Source organism: Micromonas pusilla, assembly GCF_000151265.4.
Source record: "Micromonas pusilla CCMP1545 genomic scaffold MICPUCscaffold_13, whole genome shotgun sequence".
NCBI lineage: Eukaryota > Viridiplantae > Chlorophyta > Mamiellophyceae > Mamiellales > Mamiellaceae > Micromonas > Micromonas pusilla.
This window is the reverse complement of record NW_003315894.1, coordinates 690,262-702,363: the sequence shown is the minus strand read 5'-3', so window position 1 is coordinate 702,363 and position 12,102 is coordinate 690,262. Positions and strand designations below refer to the sequence as shown.

The window sequence follows — 12,102 nt, the reverse complement described above, 5'->3', positions numbered from 1 at the left end:
GCAGGTCCGCGTTCGTGAACTGTCGCCCGTCGGACGTCACGATCGCGACGGCGCCGGGGTTCGCGACCGCCGCGCGGACGACCTCCATAGACGTCGCTGAGCGGCGCGCGCGCGCGCGCGATGGCTCCGCGCCGTCCCCCGGTCATCTCGTCGACGAGTCCGTCTGTCGAGTGTCCGTCGAACATCATGCATCGCGCGGCGCGTGTCGGTCGTCGATCGTGGTATCGTCGATGAAAAGAGCCGTTTCCGCGATGAAGGCCGTCGCTCCCAACGGCATTTGGCGCGCGTTTTCAAAGCTCCGATCTCGGTTTCGCGCGGTTCACACTGCTGCACAACTGCAGGCGCGCGGAGCACGCGCGGGGCCGCGCCAGATGCTCACGCAGCGGCACGCGATCGTTCAGACCCCCGCGGTGGCGGGGGGCAGGCTCCTGAAGGCGACCTCGCCGGCGCAGGCCGCGGCGACGCGCGCGGGATCGCCGAACAAGCCTCCCGCGGACGCGCCGACGAAGGACAAGTCCTGCGACGGGTTCCGCGCGCGCGAGGACGAGAAGGAGAACATCGATCCGGTCACGGGCGCGCGCGCGCGCCTCGCCTCGGGAAGAGCCGCCGCGAGCGGAGGCGCGTCGCCGTCGCGCGTCGTCCCCGCGCTGTCGTCGTTTCGTTTGGATTCCGCGATTTGGTTTTTTTTTTTTCGCGCCTCGATTCAAACGCCGAGACTGACGCGCTCGGAGCCATCCCGCAGGCCCCGACATCGCGGCGACGCCTCGCGAACCCTCGGAGAGCGGGACGAGGAACGCCGGCGAGCGACCCGCGGCGTCGCCGCGCGTCCCTCTCGCGGACATCACGCGCAAGTTTGTTCCGATGGTGCGCGTGTCGTCGATTTGCTTTCGCGCCTGTTTTTTGGTTTTCGAAATACTGTACCCGACGATGCGAACGTCGCGCGCGCGGCTCGCGGATCGCGCCGCCGCCGCGCCTTCTCCGCGCGTATCGACTGACTCGACCGACCGACGCGCTTCATCAGAAACGTCTCGATCCCGGGAAGTTTAGCATCACCGTGGGGGGAAAGGTACGTCGACGCTCGTCTTCGCGCACATCGCGGGGGTGTCCCGCGCGTCGATCGATTTCGATCGCGCTCGCGCCACTTTTTCGAAAGCTCGTTTTGAAGTAACCGACAGATGCGGTCGATCGAACGCCGCCGCCGCCGCCGCCGCGCGTTCGCTCCTCCTCGATTCAGACTCACGTCTTCGTCTCTCCGTCGTCGTCGCGTTCCCTCAGGGCGGCGCTCAGGTGATCGAGAGGGTCGACGCGCCTCGCGTCGCGGACGCCGCCGGCGTCGAAGGTGCGCGTCGCGCGATCGTCCCGGTCGGCTCTCGACGGATTTCCGAAATAAATCGATTCTTTTCCCGCCGCGCTCGGTCGGTCGCTGACCTTCGTCCTTCTTTCTTCGCGCGCGAACAGGGGGTGAGGGCGTCGCGGTCGGCGAGAAACGCTCAGTGGCGATGACGAGAGCGATGGAAGCCGCCGGGCGGAAGATGCGGTTCCGGCTCAGGTGACGAGACGAACGGCGGGTCGATCGAGGCGGAGGATGGGTGGAAGTAGCGGCGACTTTCGAAGGACGGGATGGGGTGGGTGGGGGAACGACGGGACAGAGAATTGATCGCGCGCGCGCGCGCGGCGCTAGCATCGCGAACGGCACGACGTCCGTTCACGCGCGTCGGGGTAACACGCGCGAGGGTAGAGGCGGGGGCAACGCGTAAGCGTCATCGAATATTGAATCAAATGAATTACAGGGTAACGTCTTTCGAATCGACACCAGTCATCATCGGTGAACTCGATCGTCGATCTCAACCGACGCGCGCGCTCGAGCCGCGTCGTTTGAAAGCAAAAAAATCGCCGTTTGAAACCTCGACGCGCCGCGGTCACGCCGATCGAGTCGCGCGGCTGACCGAGAGCCGTTCGAAGGGCGGTCGCGCCTTCGCGCGGCTTCTCTTCACACGCGTCCGCGTCCGCGACACGATGCCGACGCCTCCGAACAAGGAGAACGGCGGCGCGGCCGCGAACGCGACGTCGACGGCAGCCTCGGGCGGCGCTCGCGCCGCGGCGAAAGCGACGACGATGCCGCGCTCGCTCGCGTCGATGCGTCAAGATCCGTTCGCGAACGTGTTCAAGCTCTGCGGGCTCGATCAGATGCGCGACGTGACGACCGAGGGCGACGTCGCGACGATCGTGGACCGGTGCGCGCGTTGGTTTAGGGTTTAGGGTTTAGCGCGTCGCGGCTCGGCTCGGCTCGGCTCGCGAGGCGGCCGCGGCGGCGGCGGCGGCGGCGCGCGGGCGAGGGCGCGCGCGCTCGCCGCGCGCGGATGTCATTTTCGTTCGCCGTCGTTCGGATGTCCACCCACGCTCCACCGCGTCTCGTCTGTCGCGTCTTCTCATCTCGTCCGTCTCCCCCCCCCCCGCGCGCCGCAGGTCTCTCGGCCGGAAGGTCTTGAACGTGAACGGCAACGTCCCCGCGGCGAACTACTTCCGCCTCCCGAAGATCGGGAAGCCCCCGCTCGGGCTCAGAGGGCGCTTCGCCTACGTCCAAGCGCGTCTGGTGAGCGCGACGCATATCTCCGTTCGTTTAAAGTTTTTTTCGTTCGTCTTTCCCTGCCTCCTCGCCCGAATCGAACGAATCGAATCGAATCGAATCGTCGCGGGGTTCGAACCGCCGTTCGACTGACCGACCGCCGTTCACCGCAGGACCCGGAGCGCTTCTACGCGATCCACCTCGACGTTCTCTGCGTCGGTAGCGGCGACGGACCGGGTAAACACGACACCGGATTCCGCGCGGGCGCCAAGACTGTTCGCCTCTCGCTGTCCAACCTCTACAAGAAGAAGGGCGATAACAAACCGTACGACGCGTTAGGCGGCACCGCCGTGAACCTGACGCACGAGCCGGCGACGCGCGGGTGGGTCATCCTGTGCTTCGACGTCCCGCAGCTCCTGCGCGCGGCGACGACGAAAGCCGCCAAGGCGGCGGCGAAGCGCGACGGCGGCGCCGGGAAAAAAAGCTTCCCGGCGCCGGCGTTCGACGCGATCAAGTCGATTCAAATCGGCGGCGCGATCGCCGCGCGGAACATCTTCACGAGCGACTTTCTGTACACCGCGGAGGACCTCCCCGCGGAGATGCACCTGTCGTCGAAACCGGACGTGGCGCACGAGTTCGTGTGGGTCGGAGACGTCGCGCCGAAGGGCGACTACGCGCCGCACGCCGCAAAGCGCGATGGCGGCGGCGGCGGCGCGGCGGCCGCGTACGAAGACCCCGAGGACGCCGCGCTCGGGGCGATGCGGAGAGAGGGCGTGCCGTTCGCCGGCGGCGTGGACGACATGATCGACGCGAAGATGACGGAGACGGACGCGAAGCCGTTGCCGCCGCCGCCGCCGCCCGAGCCCCCGGTTGAACCCGCGCCGCCGCCGGTCGGCGGACCGGGCGCGCCGACGTCGACGTCGACGTCGACGCGGGTTGGTCCCCCGCCCGCGGCGGCGGGGAAGCCGCGAGGCCTCGCGAACGCCCCCGGCGCGGTCGCGGACAGAGACGACGCGGGGTACTTTGGCGCGGGCGGCGCGGGGGGGCTATCCCTCCACGGACGCGCGCGCGAGTTCGCCGGCGCCGCCGGCGACGTCGACGCCGTCACCGGGATGCCGCCGCTGACGGCGAAGGGCGACGCGCCGGCGTCCCCGCCCGCGGGCGCGGTTCTGACGCCGGCGTTGAAACTGGAGCGCGTCATCGGGCTGAGCGGCGAGCACGCCGGCGCGGTGTGCTGGGCGCCCGAGGGCTCGAGCGTGGCGTATCCGTGCGGCGGCGTCGTCGTCGTGTCCGACGCGCTCACCGGGAAGCAGTCGCACTTGTTCGGGCACACCGAGGACGTGCACCTGCTGACGTTCTCCAAGGACGGGCGGTATCTCGCGACGGGTCAGCGAGGGCGGCACCCGACGGTTCGGTTGTGGGACTTTGAGACGATGAACTGCGTCGCGACGATGCAGGCGCACGCGTCGGGGTTGAGTTCGGTGGACGTCTCCCCCGACGGCCGCGCGCTCGTCGCCGCGGGGATGGACACGCAGGGGAGGCAGCTCATCGCGGTGTGGGACATCTCGAAGACGCCCCACGGTGGCGCCGCGCCGATGGTGTTGAGGCATCGCACGGACTACCACGTCAACTGCGTGCGGTTCTCGCCGTTCGAGGAGGATCATCTCGTGACGTGCGGGAAGAATTCGATTCGCGCGTACCGGCTGCGGAAAGGGCAGCTGCGCGGCTGCTCGGTGAGCCTCGGCGACTTGAAACTCTCGAAGATGATGTCCGGCGAGGCTGCCGCGGCGACGGACAAGACACAAAAGAAGAAACGCCCGGTCGACGAGCGTTTACTGAACGACTTCACGACGCTCGCGTTTGAAATCGGGTACGGCGTCACCGACCTCGACGCGAAGCGTCTGTACGTCGCGACCGCGACCGGAGCCGTCGTGCAGGTCAACTACGGCAAGCGGGAGCTCGAGTGCGTGTATCAACTCCACGACGGCGCGATCAACGCGCTCGCGATCAACGAAGGGTTCGCGGTGACCGCCTCGGACGATCGGTTCTTACGTGTCTGGCCGACGGACTTTTCCGATTTCTTCCTCGAGGCGGAACACGAGGCGCCGGTCACGTCCGCGTGCGTGTCCTCGGACGGCCTCCAGATCGTCGCGGCGACGTCCACGGGAAGCATGGGCACGTTAGACGTCCCGACGCACGCGTACCGTACCTTGTCTCGGTCGCACAACGCGTCCGTCACCGGCGTGGCGTGCGATCCGGTCAACGACGAGTGCGCGACGACGAGCGAGGACGGCACAGGTGCGTTCTATACAAATTTTCACCCATCGCTCGGTTTCAACATTTGATCGCGTCTCCTTTCAACTGACCGATGAACTATTTTGTATGGAATGGCCCACAGTGCGCGTTTGGGACGTCGTGACCGGCGAGCAGCTGTACGAGTTCGACGCCCCGGGGGAGTCCGCGCGGTGCGTGGCGTACCGCCCCGCGCGTGGTGGCGACTCCTCGGGTTCGAAAACGCTCGGCAATCGAGCGTTGGCGTGCGGATTCACCAACGGCCTCTCGCGCGTCTTCGACGTCGCCAACACGTCGCTCCTCGCGGAGCACCGCCAGCACAAGGGCGCGGTCGTGGACGTGACGTTCACCCCGGACGGCTCGCGGATGGTCACCGCGGGGAGCGAAGGGAACGTGTGCGTGTACGACGCGGAGGGGGGGTACCTTCCCGTGAAGTACCTCGCGACGGCGTTGCCGACGAGCCGAGTCAGCGTCGCGATTTCGCCGGACGGCGCGTCGCTCGCGACGATCGGCCCCGGCGCGTCGTCCGTCTTGATCTTCGACATGGACACGTTAACGCTTCGTCCGCCGGCGTTACTCCCGCCCGGGACGAACGCTCGCGCGATCGACCTCGCGTTCGCGCCGGACTCGAAGTCGTTGCTCGTCGCCGCGGACTCGCGCGCGGTGGCTCGGTACGACGTCTCCCCCGGCGCCGTGAACGCCGGCGACGGCGCGCCGATCGCGCTGATCAGAGACGCGCACGACGCCGAGTGCCGCGCGATCGCGGTCGACCCGGCGCAGCGTTTCGTCGTCACCGGCGGCGACGACGCGGTGCTCCGGGCGTGGCCGCTGCGCGCGATGCGCGATCCGCTTCTCCCCGCGACGCCGCCGTCGAGGACGCCGTCGCAGTCGTTCGTCGGCCATCGAGGACGCGTCAACGAGCTGTGCTTCGCGTCGGGGGGCACGCGGGTCGTGAGCGTCGGCGCCGGCGCCGAGGTGTTCGTGTGGGGGGTGGACGACGTCGCCGTCGCCGCGCTCGCGCTCGCGGCGCATCGCGACGACGACGACGCGGCGGCGGCAGCGGCGGCGGAGGAAGAGGAGGACGCGGCGGCGGCGTTTGAGCCGACGCGCACGCTTCCGACGACGCCCGCGCCGGCGACAGCGACCGCGACCGCGCCGGAGGCGCTCCCCGTCGCGGAGACGTCGCCCGTGAAGAAGGCGGCTGCGATCGCGGCGAAGCCGGCGGCTCCGAAACCCGCGCCCCCCGCGCCGCCGCCGCCGCCGCCGCCGGCGGCGAAGCCGAGCGCGAGCGCGAGCCCTCCGAAGATCGTCGAGCTTAACCCGAAGCACCCCACGGACACGCGACCCGTCCCGACGGACAGCATGGCCTACGCGGGGCAGAAGATCGACCCCCCGAAAGCGCCGCCGCCGCCTCCCGCGGCGCCCGCGGCTGCCGCGGCGCTCCGCAAAGAATCCGGCGGCGCCGCGGCGGCGGCGTCGAAAATACAGTCGAACGTCCGACGCCTCGAACCCGCGTCGCTGCGCCCTTCTAAGGTCATCGGCCTCGCCGCGGGCGTCGCCGCCGCCGCGAAGGAGGAGTCCGAGAACGCCGCCGCGGTCGCGGGCGCGGCCGCCGCGCCGCAGTCGCTCTACCTCCCCGAGCTCGGCGCGGTCGTCTTCGCCGCCGGCGCCGACGTCGTCGTCGAACGCGTCGGCGGCGACCGTCAGCAGGCGTTGCTCAGGCGCGTTCTATCTCACACTGTCTGGTCCCCATACGACCCCGTTCGCGTCGTGCTCGCCGTTTCTTAAGGACTGACTCTAACACCCGGCGTTTCACTCCGCCCACCCCTCTGTTATTTCGATCCCCGCCTTCGACGCCTTTCGACTCCGCTTCTGACGCCTTTCAACTCCACCCCGACGTTCGCTCGTACGAACCCTCGACCCTTAACAGGCGGCATCCGCACGCGATCACCGCGCTCGCGCATCACCCCGGCGCGCGCCTCATCGCCTCCGCGTCCCCCGCGAGCGACAAGGACGTCTCCGTCTTCGACGCGTCCGCGCCCGGGGAGTGCGTCGTGTGCGTGTGGGACGCGATGACGGGGACGTGCGTTCACGAGTTACGGCACGCCGACGCCGGCGGCGTCGTCGCGTCGCTGTCGTTTTCGCCCTCCGGAAGCCTCCTCCTCTCCACGGGCGCGGACCCGGACGGCGCGGTCAGGGTGTGGGACGTCGCCACCGGCGGGCTCGTCGCCGCGGCGACGTGCGACGCGCCGGTCGCCGCGAGCGCGTGGCTGCCGCGGGGCGCGAAGACGGCGTTCGTCACCGCCGGCGCCGACGGCGTGAAGTGCTGGCGAGTGAGCGTCGTCGAGGAGGACGCCGACGAATCAGACGCCGCCACGTCGGACGGCGACGACGATTCGAGCGACGAAGCGTCGCGGAAAACGGCGCCGCCGAATACGAAGTACGTCGTCGCGGACCCGGTGCCGTTCCCGTTCGACGCCGCGTCCGACGCGGCGTCCGTCTCGGAGCTGACGTCGACGGGCGACCCCGTGTGCACGGCGTTGTGCGTCGCGGAAAACGGCGCGGTCTACACGGGGGACTCGCGCGGGAGGGTCTGGCGCGCGGCGCCCGTAGACGACTTGGACGCGTCGTCCGCGCCCGCGCTCGCGCTGTGCGCGAAAGCGCTGCCGGAGCTCGAGGCGGTGACCGCGCTCGCGTGCGTCGGCGCGACGGGCGCGAAGTTGTTCGTCGGGTCGAGCAAACGCGCGCGGGTGTGGGAGCACGCGATGCGTGGGAAGGGGTGGGATGAAGTCGGCGAGCTCGAGCTGGACGGCGCGGTCGTCACTGCCGCGTTCTCGGGCGGCGCGGCGGAGTCGTCGGAGTATGAACCGTCGCGCGACTGCGACGGCTCGGATTCCTCCTCGTCTCTCCCGGGAAAGCCGGTTGGCATCGTGACGACGTCGGCGGGGAGCGCGTGGCTCGTGGACGTCTCCACGGGCACCGCGCGCGCGCTCGCGCAGGCGCACCCCAGGGCGATCGCGTCCGTGTCCCTGAGCGCGATCGGCTCGCGCGTCGCGCTCGCGACCGTGGACGTCGACGGCGCCGCGCGCGTGTGGGACGCGGAGAGCAGCGCGAAGGTGATCGAAGTCTTCTCGGAGGAAAAGAACGAAAAGAAGCCGACGCGCGCGAGCGTCGTCGCGACGTCCCCGAACGGCGGGCACGTGTGCCTGGGGTGCGAGGACGGGTCCATCGGCGTCGTCCGCGTCGGTTCGGATTCCCGCCCGGGAGGATCGAGGCGAAGATCAGAATCGAGATCGTCGTCCGTCTCGGGTCCGGTGAAGAGGGTGCGCGCGCACGCGAGCGATTCCGGCGGCGTCGTGTGCGTCGCGTTCGTTCCCCCCGCGCTCGTCGCCCCGAAGGGCATCGACCTCACGCCGCTGCTGTCCGTCGCCAGAGACGGCACGATCGCGGTGACGCAGACGCACGTCGCGGAGGCGGACGCGGCGAGCTTCGTGCCGAGCTCGCTCGTCCGCGTCGTCGAGAACGACCGCGGCGGAGGTGAGACTGCTTCCCATACGACCCCGTTCGCGTGGTGCACGCCGTTCCTTAAGAAGGACTTTTCCCGTCGTCACTCTTCACCCCCCGCGCTTCCCTTTCAACCTTTGTTTGACCGGTAAGACGTTCGACTGACCGATCGCTTCACCCGCGCAGGACGCGAACCTCTCTCCGAGAACGAACGCGTGACGTGCGCGGCGGTCGAGAGAGACACGAACCCGGCGCTGATCGCGACCGCGAGCGACGAGCGCGGGCTGTGCGTCTACGCTGTGGACGTCGTGGAGCACGTCGCGAGGCGCAGGGCGTCGTATTTACCCACCTTTGAGCGCTTCGAGCCGCTCGCGGCGGGCACCGCGCGCGGCGCGACGCTCGCGAAAAAACCAAAACCGGGCGACGCCCTCTGCGCGTGGTCCGCCGCGTCCACGGGCGTGGCGTACTTCTGCGCGCCCGCGACCGCGGGGAAGATTGTCGCGTTCGACGCGGCGAGGAACGCGGTGACGCGGGTCGTGGACGCGATGGCGTCGAAAGACGCGCGCGGGCCGACGTGCCTCGGCGTCGCCGCCGCGCACGGGTTCGACGTCGTCGCGGTGGGCGGCGAGGACGGCGTGGAGTTCATCGAGGTGCCGACGTTGGGTGCCGAGGGTGCCGACTCGGGTGCCGAGTGCGCCTCGGCGCCCGCGAAGGGGCTGAGGAGGGGGGTGTTGAGGCTCGCCGAGGGCGCGAGCGCGCTGGAGTGGAGCGAGGACGGGAAGAAATTGTGGGTCGCGTCGGGGAACTGCGCGTACGAAATATCGAACCCCGCCGCGCACCTGCGATGATGGTCTGTGCGATATTACCGTACGTACAGTATACACTTCCGGAAGCACCGCACTTTGGTAATACATACGATACGACACGGTACACTACAGTACAGTACAGTACGTCGATCGCGTCTATCCCCCCCGCGGCCCGCGACTACCTACGCGCTCGTCTCGGCGCGTTTATTCCACCTCGTCGAGGTATCGCGCGCCGTGTCGCTGCCGCGCGCCGTGCGTCCCCCCCGAGGACCTGCGCTCGAGTCGTTGCGCCTCGTCCTGCGCCTTTCGCCGCTGCCACGCGGACTGGGGCTGACCCTGACCCTGACCCTGACTTTGACCCCCGCCTTGACCCCGGGACTCCATCTTTTGAGCCCACGCGGACTGAATCTTCACCGCGGCGTCGTCCTTCTTGTCCATCTGTTCCCGCAGCCGCGCGCGCCGCGCGCGGTCTTTCGCCGCCTCCGCTTCTTTCCGTCGCGCGGCGACGACGTGCGCGGGCGGCGTGTCCGGATCCATCGGGTCCTCGCTCTCCGCGAGGAACGCCATCATCTCCAGCTCGTCCGCGGTCATCCGCGGCGCGGTCGAGACCGGCGTTACCGGCGGCCCGCCGTACAGCGGCGGCGCGGACGGCGCGCGATCACTGCGCAGCGCGTCTTCCTCCATCGCGTCGTGCCCCGACCCCACCCCCCCTTGGTCCCAGTGATCCGAGTAATCGTTCGGGTCGGGGGCCAGCGACGCCTGGAGTACCGCGGCCATCTCCATGACGACCTGGTCCGGGCGCTTATCGTCGGCGTTCCAGTCGCGTCGACGGCCGAGTTCGCGCTCGCGCATCTCGCGGCGGCGTTGGTTCGCGCGCTCGCGTTCCCACTGCGACTCCGCGTCGCGCGTCGCGGCGGCCACCTCCGCGTCGTCGAACCGCCGTCCCCCTCCGCCGCGGCGAGGGCTCAGGGTCGTTCCATACGAGCGAACGTCGGGGTGGAGTTGAAAGGCGTCAGAAGCGGAGTTGAAAGGCATCGAGAGCGGGTATTGAAACCGAGGGTTGGGCGGAGAGAGCGCCGGGAAGTACCGTCCTTAAGGATCGGCGTTCACCACGCCGACGCGGTCGTATGAGGACCAGTGTGAGATAGAACGCACCTCATTCGAAACGCGTGCATGCGAGAGTCGTCGTCGACTCTCAAGTCGCCCGGCGTCACGCTCTCCTTCCCCGTGCCGTGCAGGCCGTCCCTTCCCGCGAGCCTCAAGAGCTCTTTCGCGTTACCCGCCGCGCGCACCTCCCGGTACATCCTCGCGCACGGCCCGGAGAACTCCTGGAGCTTGCTCCACAGCTCGAACGCGGGGGCGAGGTAGTGCGAGTACTGAGGGCCGTTGTCGGGGTGGAGTTGAAAGGCGTCAGATGGAGTTGAAAGGCATCGAGGGCGGGTATTGAAACCGAGGGACCCTGGGCGGAGAGATGCGCCGGGCGAAGTCCTTAAGGAACGGCGTTTACCACGCGAACGGGGTCGTATGGAAACCAGTGCGAGGAGAACGCGCCTTGCGCATCATCCTCGCGAACTCCTTCACGGTGATGACCTCGTCTCCGTCCTCGTCCATTTCTCGCATGATCGTGTCGATGCCTTTCGCGACGCCGCCGACGTTCCCGAAATTCGCGAGCCCGCGCCCGCGGCGGTCGCTCGTGATGACCTTCGCGGTGCCCGCGCGCGCGTACGACGCTGAGGGTCGAGGGTCCATCGTTCAAAGCGACGTCGGGGTGGAGTTCACGGGCGTCAGAAGCGGATTTGAAAGGCGTCGAGGTCGCGTCTTGAAAGCGAGAGAGGGGTTGGCGGAGAGAGACGAACGCCGGGAGAGAAAGTCCTTAAGGAATGAAGTTCACAACGCCAACGCGGTCGTATGGGGACCAGTGTGATGAGAATGAACGCACCCGAGAGCGCCTCGACGAACTCGTCCTTCGTCATCGCTCCCGAGTCGTCCGTGTCGAACAGCCGCCACGCGAAGTACACGTGCTCGCTCTGCTTCTTGTTCACGCTGAACTGCGCGAGGCAGACGACGAACTCGTACAGCGACATGTGGCCGTCGCCGCTGACGTCGAAGAGCGCCACGAGCCGCGGAAGGAAGACGTTCGAGCGCTCGATGTCGAAAAATTGCGCGAACTCTCGCGCGTCGACGCTGAGGGTCGTTCCATACAAAGCGATGTCGGGGTGGAGTTCATAGGCGTCAGTTGGAGTTGAAAGGGGCCGAGGTGTGTCGGGATTGAAAGCGAGGGGTGAGCGGAGAGACGCGCCGGGCAAAGTCCTTAAGGATCGGCGTTCACCACGCCGACGCGGTCGTATGGGGACCAGTGTGTAGAACGCGCCTGAAATCCGCGTTCTTGTCCGCGCGCCTGAAGAGCTGGACGACATCGCGCGCGGTCTTGCGCGAGCATCCGAGGCCCTGGAAGACGACGACGACGAGAAGAGAAGAGAAGAGAAGAGAAGACGCGGGGAGGGCGACGGGACGGTCGGCGGGAGGGCGCACGGGGGAAGAAGAGAAGACGTGAGATGGAGGGAGTCGGGGCGGGGGCCGCGGGGGGAGGAACGAAACGATGAAGCCGAAGCGTTTGCTGCGTTTCTCCGCGAGGACGACGCGCGGGGCCCGCGGGGTGAGGGAGGGACGGGACGTGCCGCGAGCTTCTCCGCGGCGGCGCGGCAGTCCTCGACGTACCGCGCGCTCTCCTCCGCTCGCTCCGTCGACGCGACGCACCCCATGGCGACGACGACGCGACGACGCGCTCGGCGAAGTGGCGCGAGACGTCGGAGAAGAGTGAAGTTTTCTCGATCGGACCAACGGGTGCTGCGGGTGCCGTTTTTCCCCCTCGCCTCGCGCCGACCATCGCATTTGCACCCCTCGCGCGGCGCTCCCACCCCTCGCCGCGCGGCG

The 12,102-nt window shown here is 68.6% G+C and overlaps 6 protein-coding genes across 6 annotated transcripts; 3 read left to right on the top strand and 3 right to left on the bottom strand.

The window, feature by feature from the left end:
* Nucleotides 1-251: 251 nt before the first annotated feature.
* On the top strand, nt 252-995 carry MICPUCDRAFT_52795 (uncharacterized protein; the record flags this gene model as incomplete). Its single annotated transcript, XM_003063057.1, has 1 exon — nt 252-995. The coding sequence occupies one exon, from the start codon at nt 252-254 to the stop codon at nt 993-995; it is 744 nt and encodes a 247-aa protein (XP_003063103.1).
* A 1,120-nt stretch (nt 996-2,115) lies between these two features.
* Nucleotides 2,116-4,404, top strand: MICPUCDRAFT_21760 (uncharacterized protein; the record flags this gene model as incomplete). Its single annotated transcript, XM_003063056.1, has 4 exons — nt 2,116-2,234; nt 2,467-2,593; nt 2,740-2,916; nt 3,640-4,404. Coding segments are annotated over 4 exons (1,188 nt in total), but the record flags the coding sequence as incomplete, so codon positions are not given.
* Nucleotides 4,405-6,930: 2,526 nt separating this feature from the next.
* Nucleotides 6,931-8,514, top strand: MICPUCDRAFT_66924 (uncharacterized protein; the record flags this gene model as incomplete). Its single annotated transcript, XM_003063055.1, has 1 exon — nt 6,931-8,514. The coding sequence occupies one exon, from the start codon at nt 6,931-6,933 to the stop codon at nt 8,512-8,514; it is 1,584 nt and encodes a 527-aa protein (XP_003063101.1).
* A 36-nt stretch (nt 8,515-8,550) lies between these two features.
* On the bottom strand, nt 8,551-9,298 carry MICPUCDRAFT_66923 (uncharacterized protein). Its single transcript, XM_003062863.1, has one exon. The coding sequence runs from the start codon at nt 9,274-9,276 to the stop codon at nt 8,704-8,706; it is 573 nt and encodes a 190-aa protein (XP_003062909.1). The 5' UTR covers nt 9,277-9,298; the 3' UTR covers nt 8,551-8,703.
* A 74-nt stretch (nt 9,299-9,372) lies between these two features.
* Nucleotides 9,373-10,203, bottom strand: MICPUCDRAFT_52793 (uncharacterized protein; the record flags this gene model as incomplete). Its single annotated transcript, XM_003062862.1, has 1 exon — nt 9,373-10,203. The coding sequence occupies one exon, from the start codon at nt 10,201-10,203 to the stop codon at nt 9,373-9,375; it is 831 nt and encodes a 276-aa protein (XP_003062908.1).
* A 71-nt stretch (nt 10,204-10,274) lies between these two features.
* On the bottom strand, nt 10,275-11,585 carry MICPUCDRAFT_52792 (uncharacterized protein; the record flags this gene model as incomplete). Its single annotated transcript, XM_003062861.1, has 3 exons — nt 10,275-10,627; nt 10,701-10,898; nt 11,021-11,585. The coding sequence occupies 3 exons, from the start codon at nt 11,583-11,585 to the stop codon at nt 10,275-10,277; spliced, it is 1,116 nt and encodes a 371-aa protein (XP_003062907.1).
* Between the last annotated feature and the right edge of the window lie 517 nt (nt 11,586-12,102).

What these genes read in the sequence shown, in the direction of transcription:
- MICPUCDRAFT_66923 (XM_003062863.1), bottom strand. Translation starts at nt 9,276, where the DNA reads ATGTATTACCAAAGTGCGGTGCTTCCGGAAGTGTATACTGTACGTACG.